General features: G+C 36.8%; 3 protein-coding genes across 4 annotated transcripts in view; all 3 read left to right on the top strand.

Moving 5' to 3' along the window:
• Window positions 1-1,321, top strand: part of LOC140441615 (cilia- and flagella-associated protein 69-like) — a 32,266-nt gene extending 30,945 nt beyond the window's left edge. For both annotated transcript variants that reach the window (XM_072532467.1, XM_072532459.1), the window contains one exon: window positions 1,155-1,321. In XM_072532467.1, coding sequence (XP_072388568.1) covers window positions 1,155-1,313 — 159 coding nt within the window. In that variant the 3' untranslated portion in view covers window positions 1,314-1,321. The remainder of the gene's footprint in view (window positions 1-1,154) is intronic.
• Window positions 1,322-4,306: 2,985 nt separating this feature from the next.
• On the top strand, window positions 4,307-4,879 carry LOC140436634 (uncharacterized). Its single transcript, XM_072525630.1, has one exon. It carries the CDS (start codon window positions 4,307-4,309, stop codon window positions 4,877-4,879), a length of 573 nt encoding a protein of 190 aa, XP_072381731.1.
• A 3,263-nt stretch (window positions 4,880-8,142) lies between these two features.
• On the top strand, window positions 8,143-8,817 carry LOC140436642 (uncharacterized). The gene has a single exon (XM_072525642.1). It carries the CDS (start codon window positions 8,143-8,145, stop codon window positions 8,815-8,817), a length of 675 nt encoding a protein of 224 aa, XP_072381743.1.
• The last annotated feature ends 6,673 nt before the right edge of the window (window positions 8,818-15,490 follow it).

The following is a 15,490-nucleotide window of genomic DNA, read 5'->3' on the forward strand; positions in this document are numbered from 1 at the left end:
CTAGCAATTGAAAACTATCATCTCTTTGCGGGTAACTCTTCTACGACCGGAACCAGGTCGACATGAGTATATACCAGTGCTCTCCGTACTGTAGTTCTCAGAATACCTAACTATCAATTTGACTTGTTCCGTCTTGTAGCAATGCAATAATTTGAGCAACATCTACTGTAGATGTTACACTTAGTCGAAATCCACGTTTGAAAAGCTAAATTACTGTTTAACTAAATGTTTTCAACTTAGAAGATAATCTTTTAGAAGATAAACACACTGTTATGTTTAGTTTTTCTATGTCATCATTTTCTATTTGTTAAACTTTCTCACGTGACACCTCAAATGTCGCAAATGGACCAATAGAGATAAAGATATGCGTATAATGCACTTATTGCATGCTGCTATCTTTTCTTTTCTATATCATTTTATTCTATTAATTAAATCATTTTGCACGGCTCTTAATGATGAATTTAACTGATTTACAACATTAACAAGCATTAGTTGAGTGGTGGATGTTTGATGTAAATCATATGTTAAGCAGTGGACGTTAATGACTTAACGAAAGTGCTGTGTTATTCATGCCTATAACGCTTTTAAAAATAATATTACATAAACTCCATCCCTAATAATGTTGTTTAATCCTATTCCTAATAACATTGTTTAACTCCCATTAAGAAGAAGCTGACATGTCACATAAGACAACGAAAAGAAGAAGACGAAACGCCACGAGACGAACAAAAGAGGAAGACGAAGCACTGCGAGACGAAAAGAAGAAAAAGACTTGACAGACAAATGGTTATGGGTTTACTTTCTGTTCAAAAGATTTGGCTTATGGTCTTTATGGCATGCCGCCGTGCACTTTCTAGGTCATCGTATTCTATTCGTTAAATCCTGTCATATGACATATCGCACGTTCCTGTATGTTAAGTTGTTTAGGCACTATAAGCTTACGGTCCTTTTGACAATTCACCCTCTGACCACAACCCTTTATTATTTACTTCTTGAGTTACCCTCTTTCCAACGACCACTCATAGGGGCCACGATCCAACTAGCCGTTCTACCTTGACCTGACAACCTGTGCGCTGGTAGTCTGACTCATATTACAAACACACCTACATGGATATCATATATCATATCACTATAATTAGCAAAATATGTTTTAGCCTGTCTTTAAGCAATTAGTGACAATAACTGACGAAAAAGTTGTCAGAGAAGATTCCAGCCAACTTGTATCTCCAAAGGAGTCCGCACATTTGATGAATTATGACGAAAAATCTGCTTCTATAATGGTTCTACCTCAAAAACAATTTAGCTTTTATTAAAATTTTTAACAAATATTTAATTATACTCATATTTTTAACAATGTTGTTTTAATTGATTCGTTAATAAAGTCAGTAGAAAAAGAAATATATAAGAAAGAATTCACGGTTGAAAGATCTTTCTTGAATACAGTTTTGATATTATTATGTTAGTATAAACAAAATAAAATATCGAGAATAAAATTCCTCGTAATACTTAGTAACATCCTATAACAAATGTGGTGTTCTTTACCTTTTAGTAGGCAAGTAAACTTTTTTATCATGGGCCAATGATACATAGAAATTGTAGATCAGGGTTCCCTGGTCTACAACGTTCTAGCAACTGCGTACCACCTGAAGATTTTTTGGTTCGCTTCCTGCACAAGGATTTTTTTCTTAAAGGGTTTTTTTTATAATTAGCTGTGAATCATTTTCTCTCTGAAGACTCATGTTAAGCATGTCCCTTCTATCAAAATGTAAATATTGACAACTATTTTTCATCACAGAACAATTTTTTCATGTTAGTATTGTTTTCAGTTAGAAGCATTAAAACTTCATTTCGAAGAGGAGGGTAAAAATGTTTTCCAGATAATCATCTCACTTATGTATAATAATAATAATGTTTATTTAGGAAGCTTACATAGATTACAAGAGACAAAAAACATACTAAATACTAAATAAACATAAAAACTCACTGAAGTAGAGCTACTATAAAAGTAGCACCCCTTTTGAGTGAGACTTAAAAATATATATTCAAACAAAGCAATATTTAACAATTGTATAAATATAAATAGTAAGTTAAATAATATGCGTACTTACATTAAATACATTAATTTTAATTTTAATATAGCATGTGACACAACTGTGAGTACAGAAATGTAAGTACATAATATTAATTGCAGTAAAGTCAAGAAATGTTGTAGTTTGTAATCAAAGTTTATTTAGATTTAGTATTTAGTACTATTCTCCATTAATCAGTTCTTCATAGAATTGTGGTGTTTTGTTTTCAATCCATTGTTTAATTTCATATTTATATCTATATTTTTTATAATTTTTACTTTGCTTTAAATTCTCTGGTAGACAATTGTATAATTTGGGCCATATGTAACCACATATCTCTGGACTATCGATTTATTACATTTAGGTAAAATTGCATTATTCCTTGAATATCTAGTTTGATGGGCATGATTGTTAAAGTTTAATATTATCTTTTTTTCATGTATATGTATAAGGGATTTCTAACAGAATAATTTACGTACCTATGTACAGTTAAAAATTGACTTTCATTATATAACATCTCGCTAGAATATCTTAAATCTTCCCATAAATAATTCTAATTAGCCACAATTGCTTGAGAATTCCATCGTAAATGTTTATCAATTATTATACCTAGCCTAGATATTTAATCTCGTATTTGTATGAAATTTCATTTTTTGCACTGACTTTTAATGAGCCATGATTTGGGAGGTTACTTACATACGATGTAAATGGCATAGGGAAGAGTCGCCTAAAACGGGGTCGCAGGGTATTATGGGGACATTCAAAATTTCAGTAATAGAATGGGGAATTGACCGCCGAACGACGCGTGGGTGTTCTTAGTTGCTTACTAACCAGTTTGCAGTAAGTAGTTGAGGTGTAAGCTTATGTTTGTTTTGTGTACAGTCGATCCAAGATCTTTTATGATTTGTTTACGATTTCAACCTGCACTGTTGGTTGGTGTTAGCAAGGTACATTGAAATAATCAATTTCGGTAAGTAGACCTTGGTTTCCGCTGTCTTTAAGCTACATTTTCACATAATACTCATTTAAATTATCCCCACTCCTATTCAATATTTATTCCGAAGAAATATTTAATAAATGTATGGAAAATGCAAATGAGGGCATAAAAATAAACGGCGAGTTAACAAACAATATAAGATATGCCGACGACACGGTGATCCTTGCCAGTACCATAGACGAATTACAGCAGGTAATGGAAAGAGTTTATTTAGTTAGTGAGGAATACGGCCTGAGCCTCAACTTCAAGAAGACAAAGTGGATGCTGATAAGCAGGAAGCAACAGCCTGCTCGACAGTTACGGATAAGTAACATACTAATTGACCATGTAGAATCTTATGTGTACCTTGGCACCAACGTAAATGTAAAATGGGAACAGGCCACAGAAATTAAGGCGAGAATAGAACGAGCTAGAGCAGCATTTAGCAATATGAAAAAGCTCCTCATAAGCAGGGATTTGTCTCTTCCCCTAAAACTACGACTAGTTAAATGCTACATTTTTCCGATCTTACTGTATGGTGTGGAGGCCTGGACGCTGACGGAGACGCTCACGAGAAAACTAGAAGCATTCGAAATGTGGGTGTACCGACGCATTCTTCGTATATCCTGGACCGAACATGTCACCAACACAGAGGTAATCCAAAGAATCGGAAAGGAGAAAGAAATCGTGAATACAATTAAACAAAGAAAGCTTGAATATCTAGGCCACATATTGAGACACGATAAGTACCGTCTACTGCAATTGATTGTCCAGGGAAAAATAGACAGTAAGCGAGGGCCAGGCAGGAGAAGACACTCGTGGCTCCAAAATCTGAGGAAGTGGTTCGGGCTCACATCGGTCGAACTATTCAGAAGCGCCGCAAATAAGATCAGAATTGCCATGTTAATAGCCAACGTTCGCAACGGACAGGGCACTTGAAGAAGAAGAAGACTCATTTAAAAATCTTAGCATTTTAGCTTCGGGACGGTAAGGGTAGCTCAAAACGGAGACGTCCCCAATTTAACCTATGGAATATTTTAATGCCGATTAAGTAATTTTACTAGGTACCTAGGTAGAACTGCTTTTGACAAATTATTTAAATATAAAGGTATTATTGAAAAAAGTCTGAGTCTATACAAAAATTACTAGGGTAAGCATTTATGCATTGAATTATCTAAATTATTATGTTTTTTTAAGATTTTAACATGGGTCTCGTTATACAAGAAAAAGCGACAGACGAAGTTGATCCAAGGAAAGTATGATGGCCGCCATTCGACAAATGTTAGAAGACAACATGGGTTACAGAAAAGCATCGAAGCTGTACGCCATTCCACAAACTACTTTGGAGCGCAAAGTAAAAGAAGCTCGAGAAAAAGGACTGAGTTCGAAAGAAGCTGCAGAAAAAAGATTGGGTAGATTTAAGACTGTGTTTTCCGAAGCGCAAGGAAATGAACTTGTGGATTATATTTTATATTTAGAAGAAATATTGTTTGGCCTTAGCTTAACAGATTTAAGAAAACTAGCTTTCGATTTAGCCGTTAAAAATCACATTCCACACGTGTTTAATGAAGATAAGAAAATGGCTGGTAAACATTGGCTTTATGGCTTTCTAAGGCGGCAACCCCAATTAGCATTACGTAATCCTGAAAAAAATTCACTGGCAAGAGCAAAAGATTTTAATAGAGCAGCAGCAAAGAAATTTTTTGATTTGCTTGAATCTTTATATACGCAAAACAATTTATCACCCAATGATATCTACAACGTAGATGACACCGGCATTATGAGTGCACGTAACAAGCCTTCCAGAATCCTTGCTCTGCGTGGTAAAAAGTAAGTGGGTTGTTTGTCCTCGGCAGAATGAGGTGTACTGGTGACCTTATAAACCTGTATGAATGCTGCAGGGTATTTTACGCCAGGGATGTTTGTATTTCTCCGTGTGGATGTTGTCTATCGCCCATCGGACGCGTCCCCAGGTGGTGGATAGGAGAACGCCCTAACCAGTCCTAGGACTGGCGGGTAGGTGGGAAATAAAATACCACCCGTGAACCAAAACAGACTGGCATGGCAACCCAACAGAGTCCCTGGCCCTCCAGGTTGGGGGTTAGGCTAGAGGCTAACAACCTCTTCCTGTAAAAATCATATGTTACGGAACCTCAAGGACTATTAGCCGGACGGAACTTACGACGACGACACTGCAAACGAAAAATGGAATTAAGATTAGGAACATGGAACACCCGAACCCTGTACCGAGCTGGAGCACTCGCATCTCTACTAGACATAGTGAACATGTACAGAGTAGATGTTTTGGCACTGCAGGAAATGCGATGGACGGGAACAGGCATTCTTGATAAGAGAACCCACTCCATATATTACAGCTGCAATGAAAACCAACACATAGATGGAGTGGGATTTATAGTAAACCAAAGAACAAAAGGCCTAGTTATTGATTTTAAAGCCTACAGTCAAAGAATGTGCTATTTACGCTTAAAAGGTAAATTCTTTAATTACAGTTTAATTAATGCACGTGCCCCGACCGACGACAAACTAGAAGACATTAAAGAACAGTTTTTCGAAGACCTAGAACAAGCCTACAGAAGATGCCCCAAAAATAGGACGGGAGCATGTTTTTATGCCGACTATAGGAAGGCATAGCCTACACAACATCAGTAGCGATAATGGATTACGACTGATAAACTTAGCAGCAGCACTGAACATGACCGTCGCTAGCACCTATTTTGAACACAAGAATATACACAAGGTAACCTGGACCTCCCCTGATTTAAGAACAACTAGTCAGATTGATCACATCTTAATAGATTCAAGACACGGAACGGACATAATAAACTGCAGAAGTTATAGAGGCGCAAACATAGACTCAGACCATTGTTTAGTGATCTCAACACTAAGGGCTAGAATTTCAAACTCCAACAAAGAAAAAGAAATAAATAGAAAGAAATGGAATGTACAGAAGCTGAGAGATGCAACTGTTGCAAAACAGTACTGGGAAAATGTTACCAATAGGTTAAGGAATCAAAGTCTAGGCGAAGAAGACCAGAGAGATATAGACTCATTCTGGAACAGGATAAGGGAAGATACTGAGTCAGCAGCACAAGATGAAATAGGAACAGAAACTTGTACCCGAAAAAATCACTGGTTTGACGATGAATGCAAAGACGCAACACAGAAAAAAAATGAAGCCTATGCAAAAATGCTTACCCGCCGAACTAGAACAAGTATAGAGAATTACCAGACAAAGAGAAGAAAAGAAAATACACAGAATGAAGAAACGAAACCACTTAAAAAAGGAACTTCAATATATAGAAAACCTCAACAGAGAGAAAGAATTCAGAACATTCTATAAGAAAGTTAACATCAACAGAAAAGAATTTAAGCAAACACAAATCAATGTAGAAGTTGAAATGGCGATCTCTTAACAACAAGAACAGACGTACTAAACCGATGGACGGAATATTTTAACCAGATACTTAATATAGAGGAAGAAGAAAACCCGGAAGAGGAAAGCTGCGAGGTAAGCGGAGCAGACGAGAGGGAGGAGGATCCACCAACGATCCTGGAAGTTAAAGACGCTGTAAACAAACTAGCCAGAAACAAATCACCCGGAATAGATAATCTCCCAGCGGAATTATAAAAGAAGGTGGCCACGATATCATAATAGCCCTACAGCAGCTTATAAAAGAAATATGGATACAGAAGTCCCTTCCCAATGATTGGAATATTGGAATACTTTGCACCATACACAAAAAGGGTGATATCTTTGAATGCTCTAACTATCGAGGAATTACGCTCCTAAATGCAGCGTATAAAATATTCTCCAATATACTATGCCATCGTATGACACCATATGCAGAGCGAATAATAGGACAATACCAGGCTGGTTTCAGAGGTGGTAAATCAACAATTCATCAGATTTCAACCCTAAGACAAATTCTAGAGAAAACACTGGAATACGGTGTAGACACGCACCACATATTTATAGACTACAAGGCAGCCTACGACTCTGTAAATAGAAGAGAATTGTTTAGAGCAATGATAGACCTAGGAGTACCAAATCAGTTGGTAAGTTTAACCAAACTAACCCTTGAAAAAGTTGAATGCAAAGTACGAATCCAGGGGGAACTCTCTGAACCTTTTAAAACAAATAACGGGCTGCGTCAGGGAGACCCACTCCCCTGTATACCATTCAATCTAGCTCTGGAAAAAGTAATAATACGTCACAAATCACAACTACCGGTTCAATATATAACAAATCTGTGCAAATCTTAGCATATGCTGATGATATCAATATTGTTGGGAGAACGGAAAACGCAGCACGAGAGGCGTACATTAGAGAGCATTACGAGAGCATTAAAGGAAGCGGCTACAAAAATGGGTTTAATAATAAACACCAACAAAACAAAATACATGAAAATAGGTACGCAACCACAAACACTACGGCCACTTGTTATAGAAAATGACGTCATCGAAGCAGTTAACGAATTTGTATACCTGGGAACGCTCGTCAATACTGAAAATGACACTACCGCAGAGATAAACCGCAGAATTTGCACGGCTAATAGATGCTATTTTGGGCTTAATCTCCTTTTTAAATCAACAGTTATATCAAGAAATACAAAAGTAAAACTCTACAAAACAATAATACGCCCAGTCCTAATATATGGTTCAGAAACCTGGACTTTAACAAAAAGCAATGAAAACAGGTTAGGATGTTTCGAAAAAAAAATACTAAGGCGAATCTAGGAGCGGTAAATGAAAATGGTGTCTGGAGAAGACGATACAACTTCGAACTCTATAGGATATACCAGGAACCAGATATCGTAAAACACATAAAGATAGGACGTCTGAGGTGGGTAGGCCATGTAATGCGGATGGAGCAAACCGACCCAGCTAGAAAAACGCTCCTTGATAGACCTATTTTTCAAAGAAGAAGAGGAAGACCCAGAACAAGATTCCTAGATAACATCGATGAAGACATGAGAAATATGGAAATACGTGCTTGGCGGAGGAAGGCGATGGATAGGGACGACTGGAGAAAAATTCTTGGGGAGGCTAGGACCCACACAGGGTTGTAAAGCCAAAATGAATGAATGGATGTTTGTATTTCCCCGTGAGAAAGCAAATCCGCTCTTAATGGATGGTGCCCCAATCGAGTCATCTGCAGTGTATTATGTGACTGGCTGGATTACCAAAGAAAACTTTATTGTATGGTTTAAAAAGTTTATAGAGTTTTCTAATACCGGACCTCAAAAACCAGTGCTGCTTATTCTTGATGGTCACAGTTCCCATACCAAAAGTTTAGAACTCCTTCATCTTGCTCGGGAAAATAACGTTATATTATTATGTTTTCCACCACACACCACAGATCGATTACAACCGCTCGATGTATCATTTATGGCACCACTTGCACAAGAGGTTAAAAAATGGTTGCTTAATCACCCTGGCAGGGGTGATACAATTTATCAAATTGGACAACTAGTCAATGATGCCTTTTCAAGAGCAGCTAATGTTCAAACCGCATTGAAGGGATTTGAAAAGACAGGAATATATCCTTTCAATAGAGATGTATTCCCTGATTACCTGTTTGCCCCGTCAGATACCACAGAACAACCAAACCACAATTCTGACCAGCAGACATCATGCGCCACTACTACCAACACCACAAACAATAGAACAGAACGTTCTACTTTTTCAAGTGGAACTGTGCCTTGTAACGACATTTCTCCTGAGCTCTCTACTTCAACAAGCTGCATATAAAGTTAGCCCTGCTAATTTTAGCGTAAAATTAGCATAATCAATAAATTGTTTCTTGGCGTCAAACTTCGACAATAAATTAGCAATCAATTCCTTGCGGTTTGCTTTTTGGCCGATATCTCGGTTTTCCGGAGATGTGTTTTGAGCTGGGGGATAATGAGGTAGCTTTTGGGGATTGGTTAATATACCAATCAACAGCAATTAATTAGCAATAAAATATGCCGACAAGATGGGCTCTGTACCCCTTTTCCTTGCCGAGACTATGCTAGCTTTACATAAAGTTAGCATACCCACTGTTTCTCGGAAACGACTACAGCAATAATTGTTTTCTTTCCATAATAAATTAGCAATAAATTATAGTGTTGCTCTGAATTCAGCTTTATAAAATGGATATGCTAACTTTAAATAGTCCCTAGTTTGGATGATAACGTTCATTACACACTGTATTATTTTTATTTCTAATAATAAAACAATTATGATTAATGAAAATGATTTATTTATAAATAAGTAAATACATACTTACAATCGTAGAGGAAAATTACATTTACTTATTATTATTATAAAGAAATAATGTACCGTTTATTGGACATGGTAATAAATTGCTGAATAATATAATCTATTAATATTAATGTAAACAAATATCCCTTTGCTCGGCACACTTCAAATGAAGATGACAAGTGGAAATCATGAAAGCAGCTAGTTACAAATTATCCTTACATAAATTAAAATTTATAATAGAATAATGTGGAGTATCCCACACGTTTTTTTTAATATATATTGTTATGGATCAGTTTATCGATCAGAAATAGAATAAAGAATTTTTTTATTATTTTAATATACCGCGGGCATATAAGTTAAAATACAACCCTGTACTTATTTGTAATAGTTAGAATAAAAGAAGACATTGTTCCGTGACGGAACAGTTTTTTATTGAAAGACTGAGTGAATAGTGAAAGGACAATGGAACCCGTATAATTTTATAGATTTAAGAATAAACTTGTAATTGTATTTTGCGGTGGGCATTTTTCGAAAGTAAATAAGAATTAGATTTAGATATGAGACAACAAGAATTTGGAAACTTATTTCTGTTGAAAAATGCAAAATTGTTAATGGTTTCTGAAAAGTAATTTGAGTGAAAGTAGGTTATTTGTTTTAAATATTATGTTGGAAATTTTCTAAATTTAAAATAAGTGGGAAAGATGAATGCTTATGATTGGTTAAAAAGGAATGATGGAGAATGAGAGAGTTGAGAAGTTTGTCTGGGGAGATTGAAAAGTATTATTATGTTACCGGCAGACCAGAAGAGAGGACTTGTTTTCGTGTAGTCAATCGGAGTACCAGTGTTTTCGTTTGTTAGTGAAAAAGGTGGAAGCTGAGAGCAGATCAAAATCGAGAAGATTAATACCTCTTTTGAGTCTGCATAGTCCACGAGATATAATTGAGAAAGAAAGGAGAATTTGTGAATAAAGAGTACCGTTCAAAAGAGGCTTGGGCTTGTGTTTTCGGAGGAGTAGTTTGCTGGTATGCGGTTTGGATCGATGCTGAGAACGGGAAAGATTTGATGGTAGCCGGACATAATCAATCAAGGAAGGAACTGTGGTTTGATCGAGAGGAGACATCATTGGTGTAAAAAAATAAAGGTCAGTCAAATAATTTGAATGAAAGAAAACTTTAAGATATTCTAAAGATAAAATCAAATATAAGCATACGAACTAAGATTCCAAGTTTTAAAGAGTTATTTTTTTTTGTGAATAAATTATATTTTATATGGTCATTTTTTTTGTAGATATTATTATAAAACAGATCAATAGATAGTTTGTAATTAAAATTAAATTTAGAGTATAGGAGTTTGTTGGGAAAGATAATTGCCCATAAAAGATATTTATTAATATTCATCGTATTGCTTATTGAAAATAAATAATAATTTGTGTGCATATTTATGTTGTTTTAATGTTAGTTCCGTTTCCTGTTCTATCCCGATTATGAGCAACTAGGAGATACTGAACCCACTAGAAGAGATATATAAAGTAAACTGATTAAAGTAAAATTAAAAAGGCACCCTGAGAATTTTTAATAGTAATTGATTTGTATGACTCTGCATAAATTAGGGAATTAATTAATTAAATAAATGGATTAATTAAATTAGTGTTAATTAATAATAAAACATCATAAAGCAGATCACAACAATATATGGCATTACATTTAATTATGAAAATATAAGCTTGAGAATATATCCTAATAACCAAAACATCGCTTTATTCAATTCAATGTCAAATAAAGAAAACGTGAGTAAACATTCAACAAACCCCTTACACGACCCTGTAGAATCAGCAGAAATGATGTATCATAGTTTTCTTATTTAAAAACAACTTTTGGTATTACTATAATACTATTAGTATTTTAAAACGTGACACCGTCTCTGGTTTGCGCCGAAGAACTAACCCGGGTTACGATGTACTGTTAAGTTAATCAAAAAAGAAAGAAAAAGTTCAATCTTGATTTTTCCGAAGTGAAACATGGATACTCGGTTGGTCAAGAGGAGATTTTTAATCTAATGGACCAGGGAAGAATCTTTAAAAGTACTGCATTAAATATTTATATCCATAATAAAATAAAGCGAGATAAAGGATTGTTATTGCCAGAACGTACCGAAATGGAAACTTCCGATAAAAAACTTTCGAAAAATCGAGAAGATTTTAAAGAAGGCGAATTATTTTAATCAACAAAGAAGCAGAACCTTTGTTATCATTTGGGAGATGAATTCAAGCATTTATTGAAATTAGTCCTATACGGAAATGTCTCTTTCGTAGACGTTAATCACATTGAAATGTTAAAGAATAAAAGTGCTTCTAGAAGATCTAGTTCTACTTAATTAAGAAGTGGACGACGCAGCACGGACTGAAAATTGCGGCAGAAAAAACCGAAGCCATCATTCTGAAGGGGAAAAGGAACAGGCAACGTGTTGAATTACAATGTGCGGAAGCATGTCTAACACCTAAGAAACACGTAAAGTACCTAGAAGTAACATTGCACCAGAATGGAAAATGGGGGGAGCACGTACAGGAGGTGGCCCGGAAGGCTGCGAATAGTGCGGCTGCGTTGGGGAGGGTGATGCCCAACATTGGAGGACCCAAATCCGAAAGGAGAGGGTCTTACACCGTGTTGTACAGTCGATCGTCCTCTACGCGGCACCAGTCTGGAGCGGGGCGGTAGAGATAACGGCCTATAGGAGGCTCATGACACGAGTGCAGCCTTGCGGACTGCGGCAGCCTTGTGGACCATCACTGGATGTGTTCCGTTGCATGTTTTGGCGGTGGAAAGAAAAGAGCCCCAAACCTTACTGTGGCCGAGAGAAGACAGGAAAGGGAACGGCCAATTGAAAGATGGCAAGAAGAATGGAACAACACGGAGGATATGGCAAAGTGAACGAAAACGCTGATCCCGAACATAAGAGATTGGGTGGACTGTGGCCACAGGCGACTGGATTATTTCCTGATGCAGGTACTCACAGGACACGGGTGTTTTAGGGCCTACCTCTCTAGGTTCGGAAAGGCTGACACAGATGAATGCCTATACTGTGGACACTCGGACACTGTGACACATACGATGTTAGAGTGCAACAGATGGATAGCAGAAAGGAACATAATGGAAAGAGAGACATATGTGAATTTTGTTACAGTGAGGAAACGATTGAGAGAATAATTGAAAATAAAGCAGATCGGACAAGCGTACACCACCATATCCGTGCAGTGATCAAGAAAAAAGAAATGGAAGAAAGACAGCTGGTCCAACGGCAAAGATAAGAGGGAAAGATGCTGGAAGTTGAAGCTAGAAAAGTGGGTCAGACTGTATGAGTTAGACTGCGTGGGTCAAACTGTGGGGAAGGAGGAAATGCCCGTTTGGGAGTGATGCCGTACTAGGAGCGATGAGGGTCTTCTACGCGCTACCTGGAACGAGACAGAGAGCCTCCTTGCTGATGAATGAAATGTGGATGTGGATGAATGGAAAATAAATGAATGGTAGTGCTTCGGAAGTGATGCCGGACTTACAGCGGCCATTCCGCTTCCGGATCGCTGGATGACAGATGAGGGTCTGGTTTAGCAGGTAGGCATCAAGCGTAGACTTGGCGACGAGATGGCACTTTAAACTACCTGGGGAACTATCGCCGGGAGTACAACGAACGAATCCTGCACTAAGGTCAGCCAGGTGGCGTCCTGGACTGAGATGTCTTTTGAAGATTCCAGACCTCCCTCTATAAAGACGAAGTTCTATTTAATTGAGTTAGACCCATTTTCACTACTTTAAGCATCGTAGATAAAATAAAGATCAGAGACATAATAACACTGGATGTTTTGTAGATGGCTACCTTCGCAATTGAATAAAATATCCATGTGACGTAAGAAGACATAATGGGAGACGATATGGAGAAATGTAATTAAGAAAGCCGACCACTCAAAGAGATAATCACAAAGATAATGATGACTATCAGTGCCAAGCCAGTCTTTATTATACTGAATATTTCTAGACGATGAAACATATAAGACACGCTAGACTCAACGTGTTAAGAATATACCATATTATTTGAAATTATATTATTTCAATAGCTACGAAAACACAAAACTGGGCAATTCTCACATATAACCATATTAAAATATATGTATTTATAGAGTTAAGTAAAATACTGTTAATCTTCAAGAATAACTTTTTGTTAAACCTTTCTATAGTTACGTTTTAAGTTAATCACCAGGAGAATATAATCTTAATTAAAATGTAGACATTTACTTTATTACATATTACACAGTTCAAGTATAATAAATTGTCTTCTGAGTTTTTGTCATCAAATAATTTTTGAGTGACACATTATAGTTTTCAATATTTGTGATTGTTGGTTGAGATTCTTGAAGAACATGTTCTAAAAGATATCTTTCAAATATGACTGTTAGGGGGCGCAACAATATATATGTATTTGCTTTGTATAAATATATTTGTTGTAATTTTAAATACGTTTTTTTTATATATATAAAGGTTCTGTAAAATTTATTCTATATAGAAAGTCTTTGACGAAAAAGAAGAGGCATAAACAAACTAGAATGTTCTAAACGTCATCGCCTACAAGAATTTTTCGATATTAAAAGATTATTACGTGTGGCGTACCCTCAGACGCCGATACATGTTCTGGAACAAATCGGTATACAGGCACTCATGATGGAGTAGATGGAGCACTAATCTCAGCCCAGGAGTATGAAGTAGCAAAAAGTATTTCTATATCTCACCCAAAATTAAAAGCAATAAGATTTTGAGGAAATGAGACTACCGCAGATAACCAACAATTTATTTTATCCCAAATTTTAGCGTACTGCAAAATTTTCAACAAACAAAACCAAAAATAAAAATAGAAGGTGTTTTAAGGAAAGAAGAATCAAAGAATGAGGTCAGAAGGTCAGCGAGACCTTAACAGTATACCTTCGACGTAGTACGGGCCTGTTTGGGTTGGAAATGCCAGCACTATAAAAGATTTAAAAAAAGAAAATGTAACCGAAGAAGTAAGTCTTCAGATGGCCACAGTTAAACAGGAAGAATATAATGGAAGATAAATCAGACTTCCCTGGAAAGACGAGAATGGCTTAAAAATGGAGTAAGACTGTATCTCGGGAGAAGCTCCCTTTTTACTGGTCTATTACATCTGAAGTGGGAATGTCCCGATGGAGCACGTATAGTTCAACAATTGGTACTGCCAAAATCACACATTAAAAGGGTATTGCTAGAGCTCCATAGCAGCCTTCCTGGACGAGACCAGGTTTATTGACCACAAACAAGCAAGCAATTGAAGTAAACCCAGCCTGTGAGACATGTTCACCCTCAAGAATTAGGTTCGGGTGTAACAATTCATTGGAGCGAGGTGTATTAACTCGAGTTAAAAACAGGAATCACTCCATCGCGCTCCAATGCTCCAGACCATCCCTTTCCCCCCTAATAACACTCTGATGCGCGATAGGGGCACAACTATCAGCCAAATGCTCTTCATGTGGGAGTCCTGGGTAATAGAACTCCAACATGGTTCCCTAACCGAATAAAATTCTGGACTCGCCGGTTTTTTTAAGAGTTTGGCATAGGCCGTTCTTAATGTTTTTTGCGCTACTGCCTCAAAAATTAAAATAGCTATAATGATTGCCAACCTCCGTAGCGGAGATGGCACCTGAAGAAGAAGAAGAAGAATGTTTTTTGTTTTAATTTGTTTTTGTAGGATGTCTTGATGAGGGTCCTGTAGATGCTGTTTGATCCTCACCCCTTGGAGCCACACAGTGCGGCGATTTGCAGTGTTTGTCGACTTTTAGCTACGAACTGTCCTCTGTTTATATTTGTATATTTGCTCTTCACTCTAGGGTATACTCTTCTCTCTAGGGTATTATTTTCTCTCTAGTAGTTTACCTTGTTTTGATTACTTGTTTTGGTTTCTCTCACCCTTTTTTTGTTTAGTTTGTCCTCACTTTTCTATGGCCCCTTAATTTATTCCACTATTTGTTGTTTAGGCCTTTTGTGTTTCCAACGGTGGAAAGCGTCGTATCTCATGATCTCTCACAGTATGGAACTAGGGTGGTTTTCCAGTTCTGCAAATTTTATCCTGGCTCTTTCCTTCATTATATCCGTCACCCGGACCTGTTGTAGGTCCCTGTAT

This window comes from Diabrotica undecimpunctata, chromosome 1 (assembly GCF_040954645.1).
Source record: "Diabrotica undecimpunctata isolate CICGRU chromosome 1, icDiaUnde3, whole genome shotgun sequence".
NCBI classification, from domain to species: domain Eukaryota; kingdom Metazoa; phylum Arthropoda; class Insecta; order Coleoptera; family Chrysomelidae; genus Diabrotica; species Diabrotica undecimpunctata.